General features: G+C 38.2%; 1 protein-coding gene across 1 annotated transcript in view; it reads left to right on the top strand.

The window, feature by feature from the left end:
• Positions 1 to 3,942: 3,942 nt before the first annotated feature.
• Positions 3,943 to 19,677, top strand: part of Scml2 (Scm polycomb group protein like 2) — a 61,413-nt gene continuing 45,678 nt past the window's right edge. Inside the window, exons 1-5 of the mRNA XM_048335494.1 lie at positions 3,943 to 4,018; positions 10,863 to 10,905; positions 14,373 to 14,441; positions 16,300 to 16,370; positions 17,128 to 17,362. Of these exons, the coding sequence (XP_048191451.1) occupies positions 10,884 to 10,905; positions 14,373 to 14,441; positions 16,300 to 16,370; positions 17,128 to 17,362 (397 nt within the window). The 5' untranslated portion in view covers positions 3,943 to 4,018; positions 10,863 to 10,883. The remainder of the gene's footprint in view (positions 4,019 to 10,862; positions 10,906 to 14,372; positions 14,442 to 16,299; positions 16,371 to 17,127; positions 17,363 to 19,677) is intronic.

Raw genomic sequence — 19,677 nt, forward strand, 5'->3', positions numbered from 1 at the left:
GTTCCAAATATATGAATGTAGTGTTCCTTGACCATATTCATCTACTCTTTTTTATACTTACTTTACTTACATGTCTAATCTTGTGTGTGCGTGTGTGTGCATACACACACACACACACATGCTAGTTATGGAGCTTGAACCTCCGCCTGGGTGCTCTCCCTGAGCTTTTTGCTCAAGGTTAGTGCCTTACAACTTGAGCTATAGCTCTAGTTCTGGCTTTTTTCAGTGGCTAATTGGAGATAAGTATCTCACAGATTATCTTGCCTGGGCTGACTTTGAACCATGTTCCTCATATCTCAGCCTTCTGAGTAAATAGGATTACAGGCATGAGCCACTGGCATCTGGCTCTTTTTAAAAATTTCTTGCAATTTTTGTTTGTGTGGTATGATGTTGGACTCAGGGCCTAACCTGTATGTGTATGTGCGTTTGTATGTATACATATATATGTGTGTATAGGTGTATATATGTATGTCTATATATGTATATACACATGGGATACATTTACCGATGGATTAGCACATAATATACAACAATATCATTATTTCACTGTGATAATTTTCGTAGATTCATGTAATGCTTTTTAATAATATTCAAATTTCCTCAGGACTCCTGTGTGCATATGCACATATGTATACGTATATGTGCATGAGTGCATACATGCATATACATGTGCATGTATACATATATGTGTATAAATGAATGTGTGCATATATAAATTTTGCATCTATAATTGCATAGTGTGCAGTTTTGTTTCATTGTAGATACATGCATATCTATTCTTTGATTATGTTTAGCCCCTTAGTGGTATTAAAGTTTGAACTTGGTTCTCCTGCCATTATATGTGTGTGTGTATAATACATATATATGATTAAACTTATTAGAATATAGTAATTATGAAATGTGTGTGGGTTTAATATTTCATTTTCATTCATTCATGTAATATTTCTTGATTGTATTCACTTCCATTACTCTTTATTCCCCTCCCTCAGGTTACACTATCCTCTTCTTCCTTCTCTTCTTCCTCCTTCTCCCCCTTTTCCTCAGTACAGGGTTTGAATTTAGAGCCTTGTGCTTGTAGTGGTAATAGTTTTAAATATATTTTAGCATATATTAATGACATAATATTTGGGCTTAATTGTGGTATTTTAATACATGCAAATACTGTTCTTAGGTCACATTCATTTATTCTATTATTCTTATACTCCCTCCCTTCCACTTATTTTGGTGGTATTGGCGATTGAACTCCTGCCTTGTGCATTTTTAGAAATATATGTTTTTATTTGTTTATTTAGTTAAGCTTATTATGCAATGTGGGTTTTAGTGTAGCATTTTTGTACATGTTAATATTTTTTGCTCATATTCATCACTTCAATTACTCTTTCTTAATTTCACACCACTCTTTTTCCTTATCTTTGTTAAAATCCCCCCTTCCCCTTCTGTAGTATTGTGGATTGAGCTCCACGCTTCACAAAACCTTTATAATCATTAACATTTGGGGTTTCTTTGAGGTCATTCCATACACGCATATTCTGTTCTATTTCTCATTCTTTTTATTTTTATTTTTTAATTTTTTATTTATTTTTATTTTTTATTTTTTTAAGTGGTGCTGAGGAATGGAACCCAGGGCTTTATTTCTCATTCTTATCCTCTACTCTTGCATAATCTTGTGGAACTGAGGGTTGTACTGGGTTGAACCTAGTGCCTATATTTACATTTTTTTTTTTTTGGCCAGTCCTGGGCCGTGAACTCAGGGCCTGAGCACTGACTCTGGCTTCTTTTTGCTTAAGGCTAGCACTCTGCCACTGAGCTACAGCGCCACTTCTGGCCATTTTCTGTATATGTGGTGCTGAGGAATTGAACCCAGGGCCTCATGTCTACGAGGCAAGCACTCTTGCCACTAGGCCATATTCCCAGCCCTATATTTACATTTTAAAACTATTTCCTTAAAATTTATTGTGTGTGAGATTTTCATTGTGGAATTACAATACTTATATATGATGTTCTCTGATCATATTTACCCTTTTTATTCTTTATAATTCCCTTCTTTTTAACTGTTCTTGCATTTTTTTTCTCTTTACATTACTGGGAATTGAACTCAGATTCTCATATATTTTCTTATGTATGTATATATATATATATAAAACTTTTTAGTACATACTAATTGCATAGTATGGGGTTTCATTGTAGTATTTCCATATGTGCATATGAATGATATTCTTTGCTCATATTCTTTTATTTCTCTCTTCCCTATTTCATAACTATCCTTTTTGTATTTTGGGGCATTTTTGGGGAATTGGAACTTATTTATTAGTGCATATTAATTGTACCATGTTGTAATTTTCATCTATGGATATACTATTCTTAATCATATTTATCCCTCTAATACTCTTTCTTATATTTCCCCTAGCTCCAATTTTCTTCTGGTCCATACTAGGGATTGAACTTAGGTCTTCACCCTTTTATATATGTACATTCTCATATTTAGTAATACTTATTGTATAATGTAGGGTTTTGATTATGGCATTTCCATACATATTCTATTCCTTGCTCATGTTAAATTTTTCTGTTAATTTTCTTTATTCCCCTACATCCTCTCTTTAAATCATTTTCACAATCTTTTATACTGGGGTTTGAACTCAGGGTGTGCACTTGCTTGCTTGCTTGTCTTTTTTGCTCCTGGCTGGTATTGTAACACATGTACACATTCATTAGCACATGTTAATTGTACAGTGTGAGAGCTTCATTGTCACATTTCTGTAAAAGTAACACTCATATTTGTCCCTCTGTTACTTTCTTATTCCTCTCCACTTATTCCTCCCTCCCTCTATATATGTATATATGGAAAATATAGAGTATGGATGGTATTTGGGTTGAACTTATATATACATATATATTTTGACTTATTAATGTTCATTCATCATACAATTTGGAGGTCATCTTATAGCATTTCATATATTTACATAGAATTCTTGGATCAGTTCACTCCTGTAGTATTCTTTCTCATTCTTCTTAATCTTCTTTACAAATCTTTCTTGAATTTTTTTTGGCAGTACTGAGGTTTATATTCAGACATGTTAAATGTGCAAAAACTCAAAATTTTGACTTATACTTAAACCTGAAAGGGGAATAGATGTCTTTCATTGGTTGTTCGTTGCATTTCGTGCAGAGATTTGTGGGTCACTTAAAGGCAGTTTTTCTGCCTCTTCCCTCTTGATGCCTTAGTATGACCAACTCCTACCTCACAGTTATTTCCAGAGATTAGATAAAAGGGACCTCAAAGCACAGACTTGGTAAGGCTGTTGTGCATCCTCAAGTAAGTGAGCAAATGATTGCCCCTGTCTGGGTTTATCTAGTGTCTGTTAGCTCTAGCCACAGTTGAGAGGAATAAAGATCTGTGAGAGGATTGCTAGCAAGTTACCGGTTGCAGGGAGTTTCAAGGAATATGCTGTAATCCTTGGAGGGGTGATTTTTGCTCAAGCTGTCTGAACAGAGCGTTTCCCCTGATCCTCCAATTTACTCTAGATTGTAGGCAAGCACCTGGTTTGAGAATCCTTGGCCAGGGTTAGTGCTGGTCATGAGTTGAAGGGAATGGTTAAGAGGACTAAGTTCCAGGGACAGAACTTAGTGTGGATCTCGGGGCCTTTGGGTGCAGGGGCTGCGACTGTCTGGGGGTCATTTTGGCGGGGAGGAACGAAGGAAAATTGGGCTTTCCCAGGAGAGTGTCTCGATATCGTCTATTGCTCAGGCTTTGTAGGAAAGTGAGCGTCCCCGATTTGGGCCTCGTAGAGGCAGTCGTGGTCTTAGGGAAATAAGTGCTAGCTGTAACCGCAGGGCTGGGGGCCGGCTGCTGGGGTTGGGGTAGGAGTGGGAGGAGAAAGTAAGGGGGGGGAGGTTTAACAGGGCATGCGCGGCTCCTCGCGCGCGGCTTCTCAAAAATGGCGGCGGCAGTGTGAAGTCCGGTGCCTGCTCGCGGGACTAGAGTGATAGAATTTCGTTGCTCTTGCTGACTAGACCCAAGGTGCGTGGTGCCCCTGGGCCCTGTGATTTGCAGAGAGACAGAGCACTGCTGCACGAGCCCTGGCGGGCGGCGGGGAACTTTTAAGCAGCGTGTTCCATGTGAGGAACGCCCCCCTCACTCCGCGGGCGTTCCTCCTCCGCTCGGCCCGCACTCCTGTACATCCCTCCCGGCCGCCTCACCCTGCGGCTACTGCTACCTCTGTCCCACGTTGCGCCCTCGGCAGATCACCGTAGCTGCGCTCGACCTCCCCCCTCACAACCCACTGAGCCCTTTCACCAGGCACGCGCGCACATTTTGTCCGTGGCGTTTGGGCGCTGCGCCCCCTTCAGCGGTCCCCTGGCCGGCAGCTCGGACAGCGCTTTCCCTTCAGCCTACACGGAATGGGAGGGGCCAGGCTGGGGCCTTGGGGCTTTGCAGGTAGTTGGCGGGGTTGATGGGCCTAGTGACTTCCAGGTGGACAAGTGAAGTTACTTTACATTTTTCTTAAGACGGAAAGTCGGCCTGTGGCCGAGAGTGGACGCGGGTCTCAGTTCCAGGTGTGAGCCTCGGGCTCCTGGCAAGGACGACGGCGATGGTGACTGGCCCTAGTGGTGAAGCTGGACAGCAAGACAAGGGACAGGATTCCAGGCTTTTCCTGGGACCGCAAGACAGCAGCGGTCGTCTTGTTGCGGGGCTTAAAAACAGTGCGCAGTTGTTTGTTAGTTTTCTTGATTTTTTTTTTTTCTGTTACTTGGGTGCTGTTTGTGCTGTGTCTGAATGTGAAGAGTCAGTTGGAAACGGGAGTATAGGGAAATCTGAGCAATTTTTGTGCCTTGCGCTGTACTCAGCTTCAAGGGCTGAACAATGTTTAGGCAGCTCAGATATTTATTTACAGGTTTCCGTTTAAGAGTATTGTTTTTTTAAGGTTGTTAAGAACATTTGTCACAAATTTCAAAGTGCTATTTCAATTTGAAGTGCCTGTATTGGGCAGATTTATCTAAGGCCACTTTAGAGCATGTAGAGGATGCAAATTGTCTTATAGGGAGAAACAGGCTAAATAACTTACATGGTTTTCAAAGTTGGTGGAGCTGCTTTCCCCCTGAAATCAACTTAGATTATACTGCATATTAATACCTCCAGAGCTATTAATATTTATGAGGGAAGATTAGTTTGTGGAGTACAACATCCTGTGACTAGCTATTATAACAATATTTCATAGAGCCATATTTTAAGTAATTTCTTTATCAATTCTTTATTATAATTTCTTCATTAAGCCAGTTCATGGGCTTGAACCTCAGGACCTGGTCACTGTCCCTGGTTTCTTTTGCTCAAGGCTAGTAATCTAACATTTGAGCCACAATGCCACTTCTGGCTTTTTCTGTGTATGTGGTACTGAGAAATGGAACCCAGGGCTTCATGCATGCTAGGCAAGCACTCTACCACTAAGCCACTTTCCCAGCCCTATTTTAAGTAAAATCTTGTGGATGGTGTTTGATGAAGAACTGTTTCCAATGGTAGATATTCTTCCAGGCTGTTTGTGAGTTCATATTTTTAATGAGAGGAATGTGAAAATAAACTTATGGGAATGAATCCAGTCAGGATTTTCAGAAAGGGGTATGCTTATGAACACTCACTTGATGTCTTGTATTCATTTTTCTATAGCTTTATAACCTTTTTTGTTTTTCATTTTTCCTCTTTTTTGGATACATTTATAATATGAAGTTAGTTTCATTATAAGATTTTCATGTACTTCTATAATTTTTTTAAAGTCTTAATTAAAAAATAACTTTTTTGGACATCATTTAAATGGCTCAGGTTTTTGAATAAGCTTCATAAATTTCAGATATCCTAATACACTTCTTAAAGGGTGCATACTTTTTAACCCCAGAGAAGTTGATTTGTTTTGGAATTGATAGATTGGGAAAAAAGATCAGTGTATGTGGACTGCATCATGTGTAAGGGTACCTTAAAACTGATGATGTCCTAAATGTACAAGAATATTGGAATTGGTCTTAAAAAAGTGGTATCAGTATTTCTCATGAGGCAGTTTGTCAGGCCTTTTAGGTTCAGTTAACGCATCTTTATTTAATCCTGGTGCTGACTTCCACATGGAGTTCATTCAGCTCAATGTACATTTATTTAGAGCATCCTACTATGAGTAGTGTTTTCTGGGTGTTTATGGCTTTTCACCAGTAGTTTATTCTTTGCTATTTCAAAGTTTTAGCTAAGAAAATAACTCTAACAAGTATTACTTTTATTTAACAGGCATAAATTTCCAAGCAAAACTCTGGTTGTAACCATGAATTATTTTTGATTTGTACCATCTTTGTGCATTTTTGCTGCAGTGAAGTTGTGCATCTTTATGAGAGATGATTTTCTCAGTTAGATAAATAACATTGGTTAGACTTGAGGGAAAAATTAGTTGCTCATATAAATTGAAATCAGTATATGTACTAGAGGTTGGGTATTAATTATGCTTCTATGACTAAGTAGTTGAGGCCATAACTAGACTTAAACTTACTAATATTTTAAAGCATTTTCCTTTTTTAAAAAGTGTTTCAGAAATTTCTGTCTTCCAAAGTAAGACTTGATAGTAGCCACAAAGCAGATGAGGCTCTCATGTTCTTTTGCATTTTGTTCCTTTTTAGCTGCCTGCCTGTTCCTCCCAGATGCTTCCTTTTCACTCCTCTTCCTGCCTCTGTTTTCTTCTGTTCATGACTGTTTCGGTATCAGTGGAATGTTCAGGCTAATCCCTGTGCTGTTTCACTAAGAAATAATCAGATGGTGCCTTGAAAAGGCTAAATATATACCAAGTATTTTAAATGAAATTGATGTATTCCCTTGTTCCATTTAAGGAAGATCCTAATCCCAATTTCAGATCTCAGTTTTAGTTTGAATTTTTAGGGGGTGGGAGAGGAAACTTTTATTAGAATATTTTTGGGTTTAGTATACTGGTGATGGGTACAAGGGAGTCTTTGTTATTATTTATTATTTTTATGTGTTATAATTATTATTTTGGCCAGATTACTTCCCTTTCCCCTTTTTGCCAGTTCATGTCTCATTAAAATAAAAAATGGAAATCTGAGCTCATTCTCTCTATTAGCTCCCCTCTGTGAATTTCACTGTCTTCTAATAGTCATATTTCTAGCTTTTAGGATATATAAAATAAGAACAAAATGAACTCTGCCAGCTATCAAGAGTTAGAACTGTGAGTTTTGTTGAGAACACTGGTCTGACCTTTCTAGATGTTTTGTGATTTGAAGTGAGAAAATAAGCACCCTTAAAAAGTTCAGAACCATTATTAATGTCATAGGATGGGTATTAGGAATCATAAATATAGGCTGTGATGATATTAGGAACAGACTGTAACCTGATACAATTTCTTTGTCAAAATGTCACACCAGGAGCTGACTCAAGTAAATTGACCTGCCCTGCCATTAACTTGTCCTCCACAAATGTTAGGGGCAGCCCATCTTTGTGGCTAGTTTTAAAACCTGAGGAATTTACAACTGTGAACTGCAACTTTAGCAACCCTTGACTTGTCTTTTATTTGTCTTCTGATATAACATACCTCTTGACTAAATACATTATTTTTCAATTATGAGTGATTGTTTTGACTTGTGGAAAATTCTAAGAATAATTGGCTTGGATTAGTCTTGGCATAGAAAATGACTAATTTCTAATTTGTTAGAACATATTTTACTAAAACATTGAAATTGCTCCATTAGAAACCTTAATTTCCTTCAGAATGCTAGATTTGATAAATCCTTCCCACCCAAACTGTTTTTTGTTTTTTTTTTGCCAGTCCTGGAGCTTGGACTCAGGGCCTGAGCACTGTCCCTGACTTCTTTTTGCTCAAGGCTAGCACTCTTCCACTTTAGCCACAGTGCCACTTCTGGCCTTTTCTGTGTATGTGGTGCTGAGGAATCAAACCCAGGGCTTCATGCATGCAAAGCAAGTACTCTACCGCTAGGTCATATTCCTGGCCCCCAAAATGTGCTTTAGTATTGATAAGTATACCTGAACTATTTTGCTCAAGGTTAGCACTCTACCACTTGTACCAAAACTCCACTTCCAGATTTTTGGTGATTAATTGGCGATAAGAGTTTTATGGACTTTCTTGCCCATGCTGGCTTCAAACTGTGTTCCTCACGGGGCTGGGAATATGGCCTAGTGGCAAGAGTGCTTGCCTCATATACATGAAGCCCTGGGTTCGATTCTCCAGCACCACATATATAGAAAACAGCCAGAATTGGCGCTGTGGCTCAAGTGGCAGAGTGCTACACTTGAGCAAAAAGAAGCCAGGGACAGTGCTCAGGCCCTGAGTTCAAGGCCCAGGACTGGCCAAAAAAAAAAAAAAACCCACAAAAAATTGTGCTCCTCAAATATTAGCCTCCCAAGTAGCTATGATTACAGGCATCAGCCACCGGTGCCCAGTAGAATTTTATTTTAAAATACAGTTGCATATTAACATTTAGGTTTTTTTCTGATTACTTATATAGATAAGGAAATGAAACCTTTGATTACTTTTTTTTAGAAATTAAAGGGTACATATTTTAAATTGATAAATCACATTTGTACAAATGCTTTGGTACAGTATAATTTGATGAATATATGCAATGTATAATTGGCATTTTCATCTCAACTGATCTTTTCTATCAACACTTATTTCTAATTATTTTGAAAAGTACTCTAAGCTGGGTGCCAGTGGCTCACGCCTGTAATCCTAGCTACTCAGGAGCCTGAGATCTGAGGATTATGATTCAAAGCCAGCTGGGGCAGGAAAATCTGTGAGACTCTTATCTCCAATTAACCACCAGAAAACTGGAAGTGGCTCTGTGGCTCAAAGCAGTCGAGCTCTAGCCTTGAGCTGAAGACCTCAATGACAGTGCCCAGGCCCAGAGTTCAAGCCCCATGATCAATAACAACAACAACAAAACCCTCTAAATTGTTGTGAGTTGCAACACTGTGCTATAGAATACTAGAATCAATTCCTCTTAACTAACTGTATTTTAATATCATTCTCCCTTCCCCCTTTTATCCCCATTTTATTTGAGGCGTGTGTGTGTGTGCGCGTGTGCGCTTGCATGTGTGTGTGTGTGCTTGTTTTGGGCTTGAACTCAGCTCCTTGGTGCTGTCCCTGAGATTTTTTTGCCTGAAGGCTAGTGCTCTACTGGTTGAGTAATAGCTCTACTTTTGGCTTATTGCAGATAGTAGTCTCATGCACATTCTTGCTTGGGCTGGCTTTGAACCTTGATCTTCAGATCTCAGCCTCCTTAATAGCTAGGATTACAGTCATGAGCCACCAGGGCCCAGCTATTTTTTATTTTCTAAATGGACATTGATGACTCTTTTTAATAGCAACTATCTTGCAAGATTGTGTATATAAAAGGCTTTTGTAAGGTACCAGACACTGAGCAAGAATGCTAAGTGTCAGGTGACAGCTCCTGGTATGTATTATCACCACTATCAATAAGATTAGATCTCTGTGTTTTATTTTCTCCTGTCATCATTGATCTGTCTGGTCCAGGTGCATTATATCTCCTTAAGCTTCTGTCAAATCATATTCACTGTATGGAGCTTTGTTCTTTGGCATGGGACAAACCTTGGTTTAAATCATTTTTACTTTACCACTGGTCTTCAAAAATCAATAGAACTTGGCAATTGTTATGATATCAGAAAAAAGGCAGGGAGAATGGAGCACGAGAGTCAAGGATGACTTTCAATTCATAAAGATTATGAATTTATAATGCCTATTAAAATAGGAAGGAGAAGAAAAGAGAAGTTCAAATTTGTATGGCAAAAGAGTTGTTTTAAAAATAATATGTATGTGTGTGGGGCCAAGGGGACAGGAGTAGGTAAAGGGAGGAAGTGGGGGAGAATGCAGTAAAGAGTTCATTGTATATAACTACAAAATTAAGAAAAGAGAAGGAGTAGGTTAAAGGGGGCTGAGAATGTTGAAGGAAGTGACACTGATCAAGATGCATTTTATTCATAAACTGCTTTGTTATATGACACCATCTTAATAATATGTAGTATGTGAGGAGTTGTGAGTTATCCAGCCTGGTATTCATTTGCCTAGATTAGAAATTTGGGCCAGAAGGTGGAACTAGAGAGGCTGATGTAGGAGTCCTCTGCATAGGGGTCTTACATCAGCCATAGAATAATAGTGTAGTCCCTAGAATATCCAAGAAGAGACTTAGTGAAAAGAGACAAAGATCAATGGCTAGGAGAGGAGGAGGAGGTAGATACAAATGGTTAACAAAGGTATGGCAACAAGGGAATTGTATACCCGATGCCAAGATAGTTCAGATGTCTGAAATGACCCTAATTTTTATAAGTGATTCCTGAAATGTCAAAAAGATTGAAGACTGAAGTACTGAAATACGATTTGATGCCTAGGGGGTGATAGTGGTCTTAGAAAGCAGTTAAAAGAATTGAGGAATCTTGGAAAGTAGGTAAAAGAGAATTGGAAAGATAAAGACAGATTTCATGAGGTAGTAGGGTAGCTTATCAAGTTTTTTCTCTATATTATGGAAAGGTTAGGAAGCTTTTGTTGCCAGCACCTATGTTGGCAGCATTTATGATTTAGGATTTTTAAAATTTAGAATGGGTTTATTAGAACAGGACTCCATTGTAAGTAAAGGAATATCTGTATGTAATATAGTTAATAATCTCTTCTATAGTAATAAAATTCAGATACTGCTAGTTGTGACACATTTGTATGGTGGAAAGCTCTCCTATAGTCCAAGCCCTTGGGAAGTTGAGACAGGATGATTGAAATTACCCGATTCTGTAACTGATTCCTAAGTATTAGTACCTTTCAGAAATTTATCATCTTAAAAAGGGGCTTTTTTTCTTATAGGAAGCGCCAGAAAAGGATACCATGGGACAAACGGCAAATGAAGGTAAAATTTCCTCGTCCAAAGAGGATAATGTTTGGGCTGGGAATATGGCCTAGTGGTAAAGTGCGTGCCTTGAATACATGATAGTGGCACTGTGGCCTAAGTGGTAGAGTGCTAGCCTTGAGCAAAAAGAAGCCAAGGGCAGTGCTCAGGCCCTGAGTTCAAGCCCCAGGACTGGCAAACAATATGATAATGTTTGTATTTATTTAGGATGAATAATTTACATGAACTTTTAAATAATTTTAGTAATTTAATGAACTTTTGAAATGCACTCTTTAAAAATGAAATAGGAGCTATTAGCTGGGCACTAGTATCTCATACCTATAATCCTAGCTATTCATGAGGCTGAGATCTGAAGATCATGATTTGAAGCCTGCCTTTGCAAGAAAGCCTCCTTTTTTGTCAGTTGTGGGGCTTATGCTCAGGATATGAACACTGTCCCTGAGGTTTTATGCTGAAGGCTAACATTCTACCACTTTGAGCCACAGCTCCACTTACAGTTTTCTGATGGCTAATTGGTGATAAGAGTCTCACAGACTTTCTTGTCCAGGCTGGCTTTGAACCATGATCCTCAGATCTCAACCTCCTGAGTAGCTAGGAATACAGGCATGAGTCACTGGCACCTGGCCTCCTGTGAGGCTTGCATCTCCATTTAAGCACCCAAATAGCCAGAATTGGCACTGTGACTTAAGTTGTTAGAGAGCTAGCCTTGAAGAAAATATTAAAATAAAAACTTCAGGGGCAGGGGCTGGGAAAATGGCCTAGTGGCAAGAGTGCTTGCCTTGTATACATGAAGCCCTAGGTTCGATTCCACAGTACCACATATATAGAAAAACGGCCAGAAATAGAGCTGTGGCTCAAGTGGCAAGAGTGCTACCCTTGAGCAGAAAGAAGCCAGGGACAGTGCTCAGGACGTGAGTCCAAGCCCCAGGACTGGCAAAAAAAAAAAAGTTCTGTGACAGTGCCAGGCCCCAAGTTCAAGCCCTAGGACTAGCACAAAAAATAGATGGTAGTAAGTGTTTAGAATGGGAAGTTTTTGAATAGAATAGCTCTTAGAAGTAATAATATCTTTCCTGCTTTTATAAATGAAAAAAAAAGCCTGAAACTCAGGGAAGATAAGTGAACCAGTTCTACAATAATCTATGAAAAATCTAAGGTTAGAATCCACATTGTCAGTGGTATTTTCTTGGCATGTGCAAGGCTCTGGCTTTGGCCCTCAGCATTACCAAAACAATACACACACACACACACACACACACACACACACACACACACACACTTTCTCTGGTTAAATGCTGAGCAACTAATTTTTAATTACTTCGTTAAGCCTATTAGTTTAGTGTAGTTTCAACAAGTACTTTTTTAGTTTCTCTAGAACAGGAGCCATGCCTTTACATTTTTACTTTACTCTTAGAAAGCCATACTGTAGAACAACTTAGTAAATGTAAGTGTGGATGTTTTTCAGTCAAATAATTGAAACAGAAAAGAGCTCATTTATCTTTTTCACGTATTCATTTATCTTGAAGGGTCTGGTCCCTCAGTAAAAACCAGTAAGTATGTATATTACCTTGAAATGCAGCATGTTAAAGTCTTTCTTTAAAAAGATTTCTACTTGATGGAGCATCTATAAGGTTAAAACAGTGACAGAAACAAATCAAGGATGTTTAAATCCATGAGTTCACGATTCTAACAAAACAACACATATTAGTGATTTGTGGGGAGTGTTAAGAGGTCCTTCTGGCTGGGCACCAGTGGCTCACACCTGTAATCCTAGCTACTCAAGAGGCTGAGATCTGGGGGTCACAATTCAAACTCAACCCATGCAAGAAAGTCTGTGAGCCTCTTACCTCCAACTGCTGCTAACCCCACCTCCCCCCAAAGTAGAGCTGTGGCCCAAGTGGAGTGCTAACCTTGATCAAAAAAGCTCAAGAATAGTGCCCAGGCCCTGAGTTCAAGCCCCAGGGCTAGCACCAAAAAAAAGAGGTCTCACTCGTGATTTTGAAAATTGGAGATAATGTATTAATGATGTATAATTGAAGATAAGTTTTCATAGAAGTTATCTGGATTATTTAGAAAGGATGATAGGATTAGAATCCTTCCATTTTGCTGCCATTAATAAACTAGTGGATCTAGGTAGTAAAATCCAGACTGGAAAACTAAAGGACCACTCCACTTTATAGTCAATGAAAAATTTACAAGGACAGAAAAGAAAAAAAGGCGAAGCAACTATAGAGTAAAAGAGAGCTAAGAGATATCAATCACTGCTGTATGAGAACTTGGAATCTGAATTGGAGCATACATTCTTAAATAATGGTACATTGTATGTATATATGGACATATTAACATGCAGCTCCCTTGTGTAACTAATTGATGGTAATGAGTTTAAAAAAGAATGAGAAATGGGCTGGGGATATGGCCTAGTGGCAAGAGTGCCTGCCTCGGATACACGAGGCCCTAGGTTCGATTCCCCAGCACCACATATACAGAAAAACGGCCAGAAGCGGTGCTGTGGCTCAAGTGGCAGAGTGCTAGCCTTGAGCGGGAAGAAGCCAGGGACAGTGCTCAGGCCCTGAGTCCAAGGCCCAGGACTGGCAAAAAAAAAAAAAAAAAAAGAATGAGAAATAAAAATACTGACTGGTTATTATGATTAATTTTTTAGTATTATGCTTAATTTTTAAAAACAAGTCTCCTTCAGAGATACATACTGTAGTATGTATGTGGATTAAATGTAGAGGTGAGGTATCAAGAGTCCAATGCTGGGGTTGGGGATATGGCCTAGTGGCAAAGAGTGCTTGCCTCGTATACCTGAAGCCCTGGGTTCAATTCCCCAGCACCACATATACAGAAAATGGCCAGAAGTGGCGCTGTGGCTCAAGTGGCAGAGTGCTAGCCTTGAGCAAAAAGAAGCCAGGGACAGTGCTCAGATCCTGAGTCCAAGCCCCAGGACTGGCAAAAAAAAAAAAAAAAAAAGAGCCCAATGCTATTTGAATTATTTAGCTTAGCACAAAAGAAAAACTTAGTTGAATTAGCCTACTTAGTTGAATTGTTTCATATTCTAGTTTTTGCATTATACTTTATACACCCAAAAACCTTTTGAGTTCACTTCTTGAATATGTTATTTTAAGTATTTTAAATACTAACTCGTTTTGGTTTATTGATGAATTAATTTAACAAACACTTGAGTTTTTGTGTTAGGTCCTATTCTGGACACTGAGACTACAGCAGTGAGCAAGATGGAAAAAAATCAATTCCTGACATGGAGCTTTCATTTGAGTAGAGTGAGACATGTAGTAAATGAAATTAAGAGTAAGTTATAAAATGCATGGTATATTATAGAAGTGGTTTGATATATGTGAAAAGTAAAAAATACTAGTCATAAAATTAAAATTTGTTCCTAATAGTTCATATTTTGTAGTTGCTCCTTCAGACTGTGTATAGCCTTGTGGTATTGTTATTTTCTTTTTTGTTAGAGTCAATGGATGTCAAGAAGGGTGATGAAGAGAAACCCTCTGATACAGGCACATCCTCTGTACAAAGTGGTAAGTTTAAAGTAGTTAAATACAATGTCAATTTCTTTCTCCTTCAGTATTAAAAACGAACTCTTCTATTACTGCTTTTGGTATAGTCTGTATATAGTAAGCTCCTGTAAGTGGGAAATCTAAACAATAGAAGAAGAAAAAACTATTGAGCCAGGTATTGAGTGGCTCATGCTTGTAATCCTAGTTAATTGGGAGGCTGAGATCCAAAGAATCAAAGTTGTACTTATATCTGTGTCTTGGGACTTGAATTCATAGTCTAGGCACTGTCCCTAAGTTTTGCTCAAGGCTAGCACTCTACCACTTTAGTCATAGGTCCACTTATAGATCTTTTGGCAGTTAATTGGAGATAAGATTCTTACCACGTGACTTCAAATTGCAGTCTTCAGATCTCAGCCTCCTGAGTAGGTAGGATTACAGCCATGAGACACCAAGGCTCAGCAGAGAAACAAAGTTTTAAAAAAAAGTCAGTTTGTGAAGAAAGTTGAAGAGACTCTTAATTCTAAAATAAAATGGCACAAAGCTGGACTGGTGGTGTGGCTCAAATGGTAGCATGCCAAGCAAGCACGCAAGCTGGGAAAATGTAAGATTCTGAGTTCAAACCTCAATTTTGACAAAATATTATACTTTAAAAATACTTGTGTTTTAGCTGGGTGCTAGTGGTTCATACCTGTCATTCTAGCTATGTAAGAGGTTGAGATTGGAGGGTCACGGCTTGAAACCAGCCGTGGCAGGAAAGTCCATGAGACTTGTATCTCCAATAAACTACTCAGAAAAAGCCAGAAGTGGTGTGTTGTGGCCCAAGCAGTAGAGTGCTAGTCTTGAGCACAAAGAGGCCCTAAATTCAAGTTTCAGGACTGGTAAAAAAAATATTTTGTTTTACTTAGAGATAAATTGATATGGATTAAATGAAATAAGAACAGTGCAAACTCATTTGCTGGATAAATGTGTATTAGAATCAGGTAAATAAACTTCTATTACTCTATATAAAAATTCCTTTATTTGTTTCTAGTGTTCACATCTCTTTTGCAATGTTGGTGATCAAATCCTGAAGCTCATGAATGATAAGCAAGCTCTCTTCTACTGAGCCACATTCTGAGCTCATACTTTGAGAATCATTTAGAATCATTGTACTTTATTTTTTTATTTTTAATTATTATTATTATTATTTTTTTTTTTTGCCAGTCCTGGGCCTTGGACTCAGGGCCTGAGCACTGTCCCTGGCTTCTTTTTGCTCAAGGCTAGCACTCTGCCACTTGAGTCACAGCGCCACTTCTGGCCATTTTCTGTATATATGTGGTGCTGGGGAATCGAACCCAGGGCTTCATGTATACGAGGCAAGCACTCTTGCCACTAGGCTATATCCCCAGTCCCGGATTTTTTTTTTTTTTTTTTTTTTTTTGCCAGTCGGGCTTGGACTCACGGGCAAGAGCACTGTCCCTGGCTTCTTTTTGCTCAAGGCTACCACTCTGCCACTTGAGCCACAGCGCCACTTCTGGCCATTTTCTGTATATGTGGTGCTGGGGAATTGAACCCAGGGCCTCATGTATACGAGGCAAGCACTCTTGCCACTAGGCCATATCCCCAGCCCCGTAGAATCATTGTACTTTAATGCTCAATTTATTCAGAGGATCTGGATTGAAATTTATATCAGAGCCATTATTATCAGAAAGTTTTTTTTAATCTCATGATGATAGTCAGATGTAGACCAAGAATTGAATTTTTGCTTTAGGAAGTATTTTTGAAAAAATCATGGAGTGAAAACCCATTCGATTCTGAAAGTTTGTATAAATTATATATACATATACATATATATATATACATATAATCTCAAGCCCTATTATATATATATTTTTTTCAGATTATTTTAATTGGGATGAATATTTGAAAGAAACTGGATCCATAAGTGCTCCTTCAGAATGCTTCAGACAGGTATGCCAAAATTCTGTAGATGTTGTATATATATGTTAATGTAAACCATTAACTTGTTGAAGGGTGCTATGTCTTTGTTAGGTTCTGCAGTTTGAGGAGAAAATGGATTGTGGTAGTACTACATAGAAGCCAGATGGTCTCTGCATTCACTCATGAATTTACTCTGTTAGGTATATATGCTTGCCTATCTGGAGGGATATACACATATCTAAATAATTATAAGAAATGTGATAACTTTATATGGGAGACGTCATAGAAGAGATGTTATTCAGGATAATTGGAGGGAGGAGAAAGGTACTTCATGAAGAGGAAACATTCAAAGCTAAGGCATAGAGGTGTGAAGGACTCTTCAGTATTAAAGCATTCCATAGGTTAGAGCACAGAGAGGATAGAAGTAATAGTGTGGGATTGAGGTTAAAAGTGTGAAGGTGTTAAACTGCAGAGATTTTTGACTTTATCAAAGCAGTGATGAACTGCTAGTTGGCTAATTTTAGAGGGAAGAGCCTATTCAGATTCTTGTTTTGGAATGCCACTCAAGGTGCATTTTAGAGGTCATATTTGAGTTACTTGAATGTGGTCAGGTGAGTGAGACTAGTATGTGGCAATGTTTTTACTCTTCATGTCAAGCCAAGAAGAAAGTTGGGAGAAATTCTTTTCTGTAACCCTGAGAGTGTAACCTCATTCATCTTTTGTTATTTACTGTTCCCTGTTTTTCTTAGAATTGATGCATTTTTAACATAATTATGTTTATATATAGTCTGAGATTCCACCAACTAATGACTTCAAAATTGGTATGAAATTGGAAGCTCGTGACCCTCGGAATATGACTTCAATATGTGTCGCCACAGTCATTGGCTGTATTGGGGCCAGAGTACATTTACGGCTGGATGGTAGTGATGATAAGAATGATTTTTGGAGACTTGTTGATTCCTCAGACATTCAACCTATTGGAACATGTGAAAAGAAAGGACAGCTTCTTCAACCTCCACTAGGTAAATAAATTGCATTAAAATGAATTTACTTTATTGTTATTATAGAGATGATGTATAGAGGAATTATAATTACATGGGTCAGGTAACGAGTACATTTCCTTTCATACAGTGTCTTCTGTTCTTTCTTTCTCTCCCTGTCCCTCCCTCCTGTCTCTCACTTTCATCAATGTTCAGCGAGCTCCACTGCTGTACTTCACCTTTTTCCCCCTCAAGTTCTGTGCCTTCCCCCTACCCTCACGAAGACATACACATGAATAAACCATAATAAGGTAAAGAAGACAGAATCATCACAAACTAAAAACTAACAAAAAGTCTTTGGTTTCCATGTCTTGGAGTGTGTTTCAGTATTTATATTATTTTATATCAATAGGAAGAGGCACTTAGGCATTGTGCCTTTGTGTTTCTCTCCTAAGAGTAAGATAAAAGTTTTAAAATAACATTCTTTTTAATGCAAGGTTTGGTAGAATTAGTTTTAAGTGATTCTTAAGCATTCTTGCAAATAGATAGGTGCTTGATATCAGTACCTTATATTGTAGAATTTCCCTTATAAGTGCACATATGGCATACGTAACATAAGACTTGTGCTAATTTTCAAACTTAAAATGCCAAAAGCAACTTATAGATAACACATAGACGCAGAAACCTTTCTGAAGAAGAAGTTTGTAGTATTTGGTATGCATTACATCCTCTTTATATTGTCCATCGAGTTGTTCTGCATTTTTGGTATAGGGATGAATGTAGGAGAAAGATGATTTCACATTTGGGATCTAGTTTCAAACATAAGAATCTCACTATGTTTACAGTCTATGAGACACCACTAGTCTATCAAAGAACATACCTCTAGCACTTTGAAAGGTAGTGGAGGATGGAACTTTTAGCAGAGTTTAAGATACAAAGCATGTGATTGTGTGTGTGTGTGTGCGCACATGCGTGCGTGAGTGTGCATGCCCACGCACACCAATACTGGGACTTGAACTTGGAGCCTCCTCTCATTTGGCTTCCTATCATTTGAGCCAAAACTTCACTTCTACCTTTCTGCTGCTTAGTTGGAGATAAGCGTCTCATGCACTTTTCTTCTGGAGGTGGCTTTGACCCTCAGTCCTTAGCCTCCTGAGAAGCTAGGATTATATGTGTAAGCCACTGGCGTTTTATAGAATTCCGTATGAGAAATAAGTACAGACCTGGCAGATGACCCTGGAAGGCACGGCCTCAATCCCAACAAAGTAATGGATTTCTAAACTAGTAGCTAGAACCCTCTGTCTTATTCCCTGTCAGTCTAGGTAGGAGATCAGTTCCCATGGTCTCTGTAGGCAGGTAAGCAAAGTTGAAGTTTAACCTTGCATAACCCTGACTTCAGAGGTCTTTGCATTGATTTGTGGTATCTTCACGACCCATGCATGTTCTTTCAACTTTTGTATCAAACACATTCCTCTCAATACTTTAAAGTAAAAACCATCAAGTCTTATTTTAAAATATGGTTTGACCTTTTCCTTCTGTAACATTGAATAAGTCATTTTCAATACTTTTAAGATGACACAGACACTTTGCAACATACAAAGTAATACTGTATAATGACATACAAATGTTTAAAATATAATTTTATTATCTATGTGATGTACAGAGGAGTTACAGTTACATATCTAAGGTAATGAGTTGTACACTTAATTTTCAACCTATTTTCTTGTGAGTATCACTATTGCATTTGTTGGCCCTTTACACATACAAATTTTGTGATGACTTTTGTATGTCACTATACATTAGGCTTCTTAAACCCTAAAGAAAGTTCTCCTGCAAAAAAAACAAAAACGCATTTTCAGTTTACACCAGGCATTGGATCAATTCGAGGAGTGTTATAGTGGAATTAAAAAGAATCATGTCTGAAAAGTCTGTTTCCTTCTAAATCAAATATGCAAATGTTTCTTCTGGATTCTTAGCATCTTTGAGATATATTGGGAAGTGTTTGAGTATTGAAAATTACTTTTTCCTTTATGTATTGTTTTAACCCATCAACCAGTTTCTCATTATCACACTGTTGTTCAACTGGGCCATCCCTTGAAAAGATTAATAAATTAGTTACCAATTGGTACATCAAATTAAAAAAAAATAAGTACAGACCTGGGACTTAGTGTTTCCGGGTTTGGATTTTTTTGAGACAGTGTCTCAATAAAAGCTTATATCATGCTTCAGCCTCTTGAATGCTAAGATCACAAGCATGTGTCACCATACTGCCACTATCAGCACCTGGCAATGCTTTTCTTTTTAAGTTTTAACATACAAGTGAAAAGCATCCAAATCATGTGTGTGTACCTTATAAA

This window comes from Perognathus longimembris, chromosome 28 (assembly GCF_023159225.1).
Source record: "Perognathus longimembris pacificus isolate PPM17 chromosome 28, ASM2315922v1, whole genome shotgun sequence".
Taxonomy (NCBI): Eukaryota; Metazoa; Chordata; class Mammalia; order Rodentia; family Heteromyidae; genus Perognathus; species Perognathus longimembris.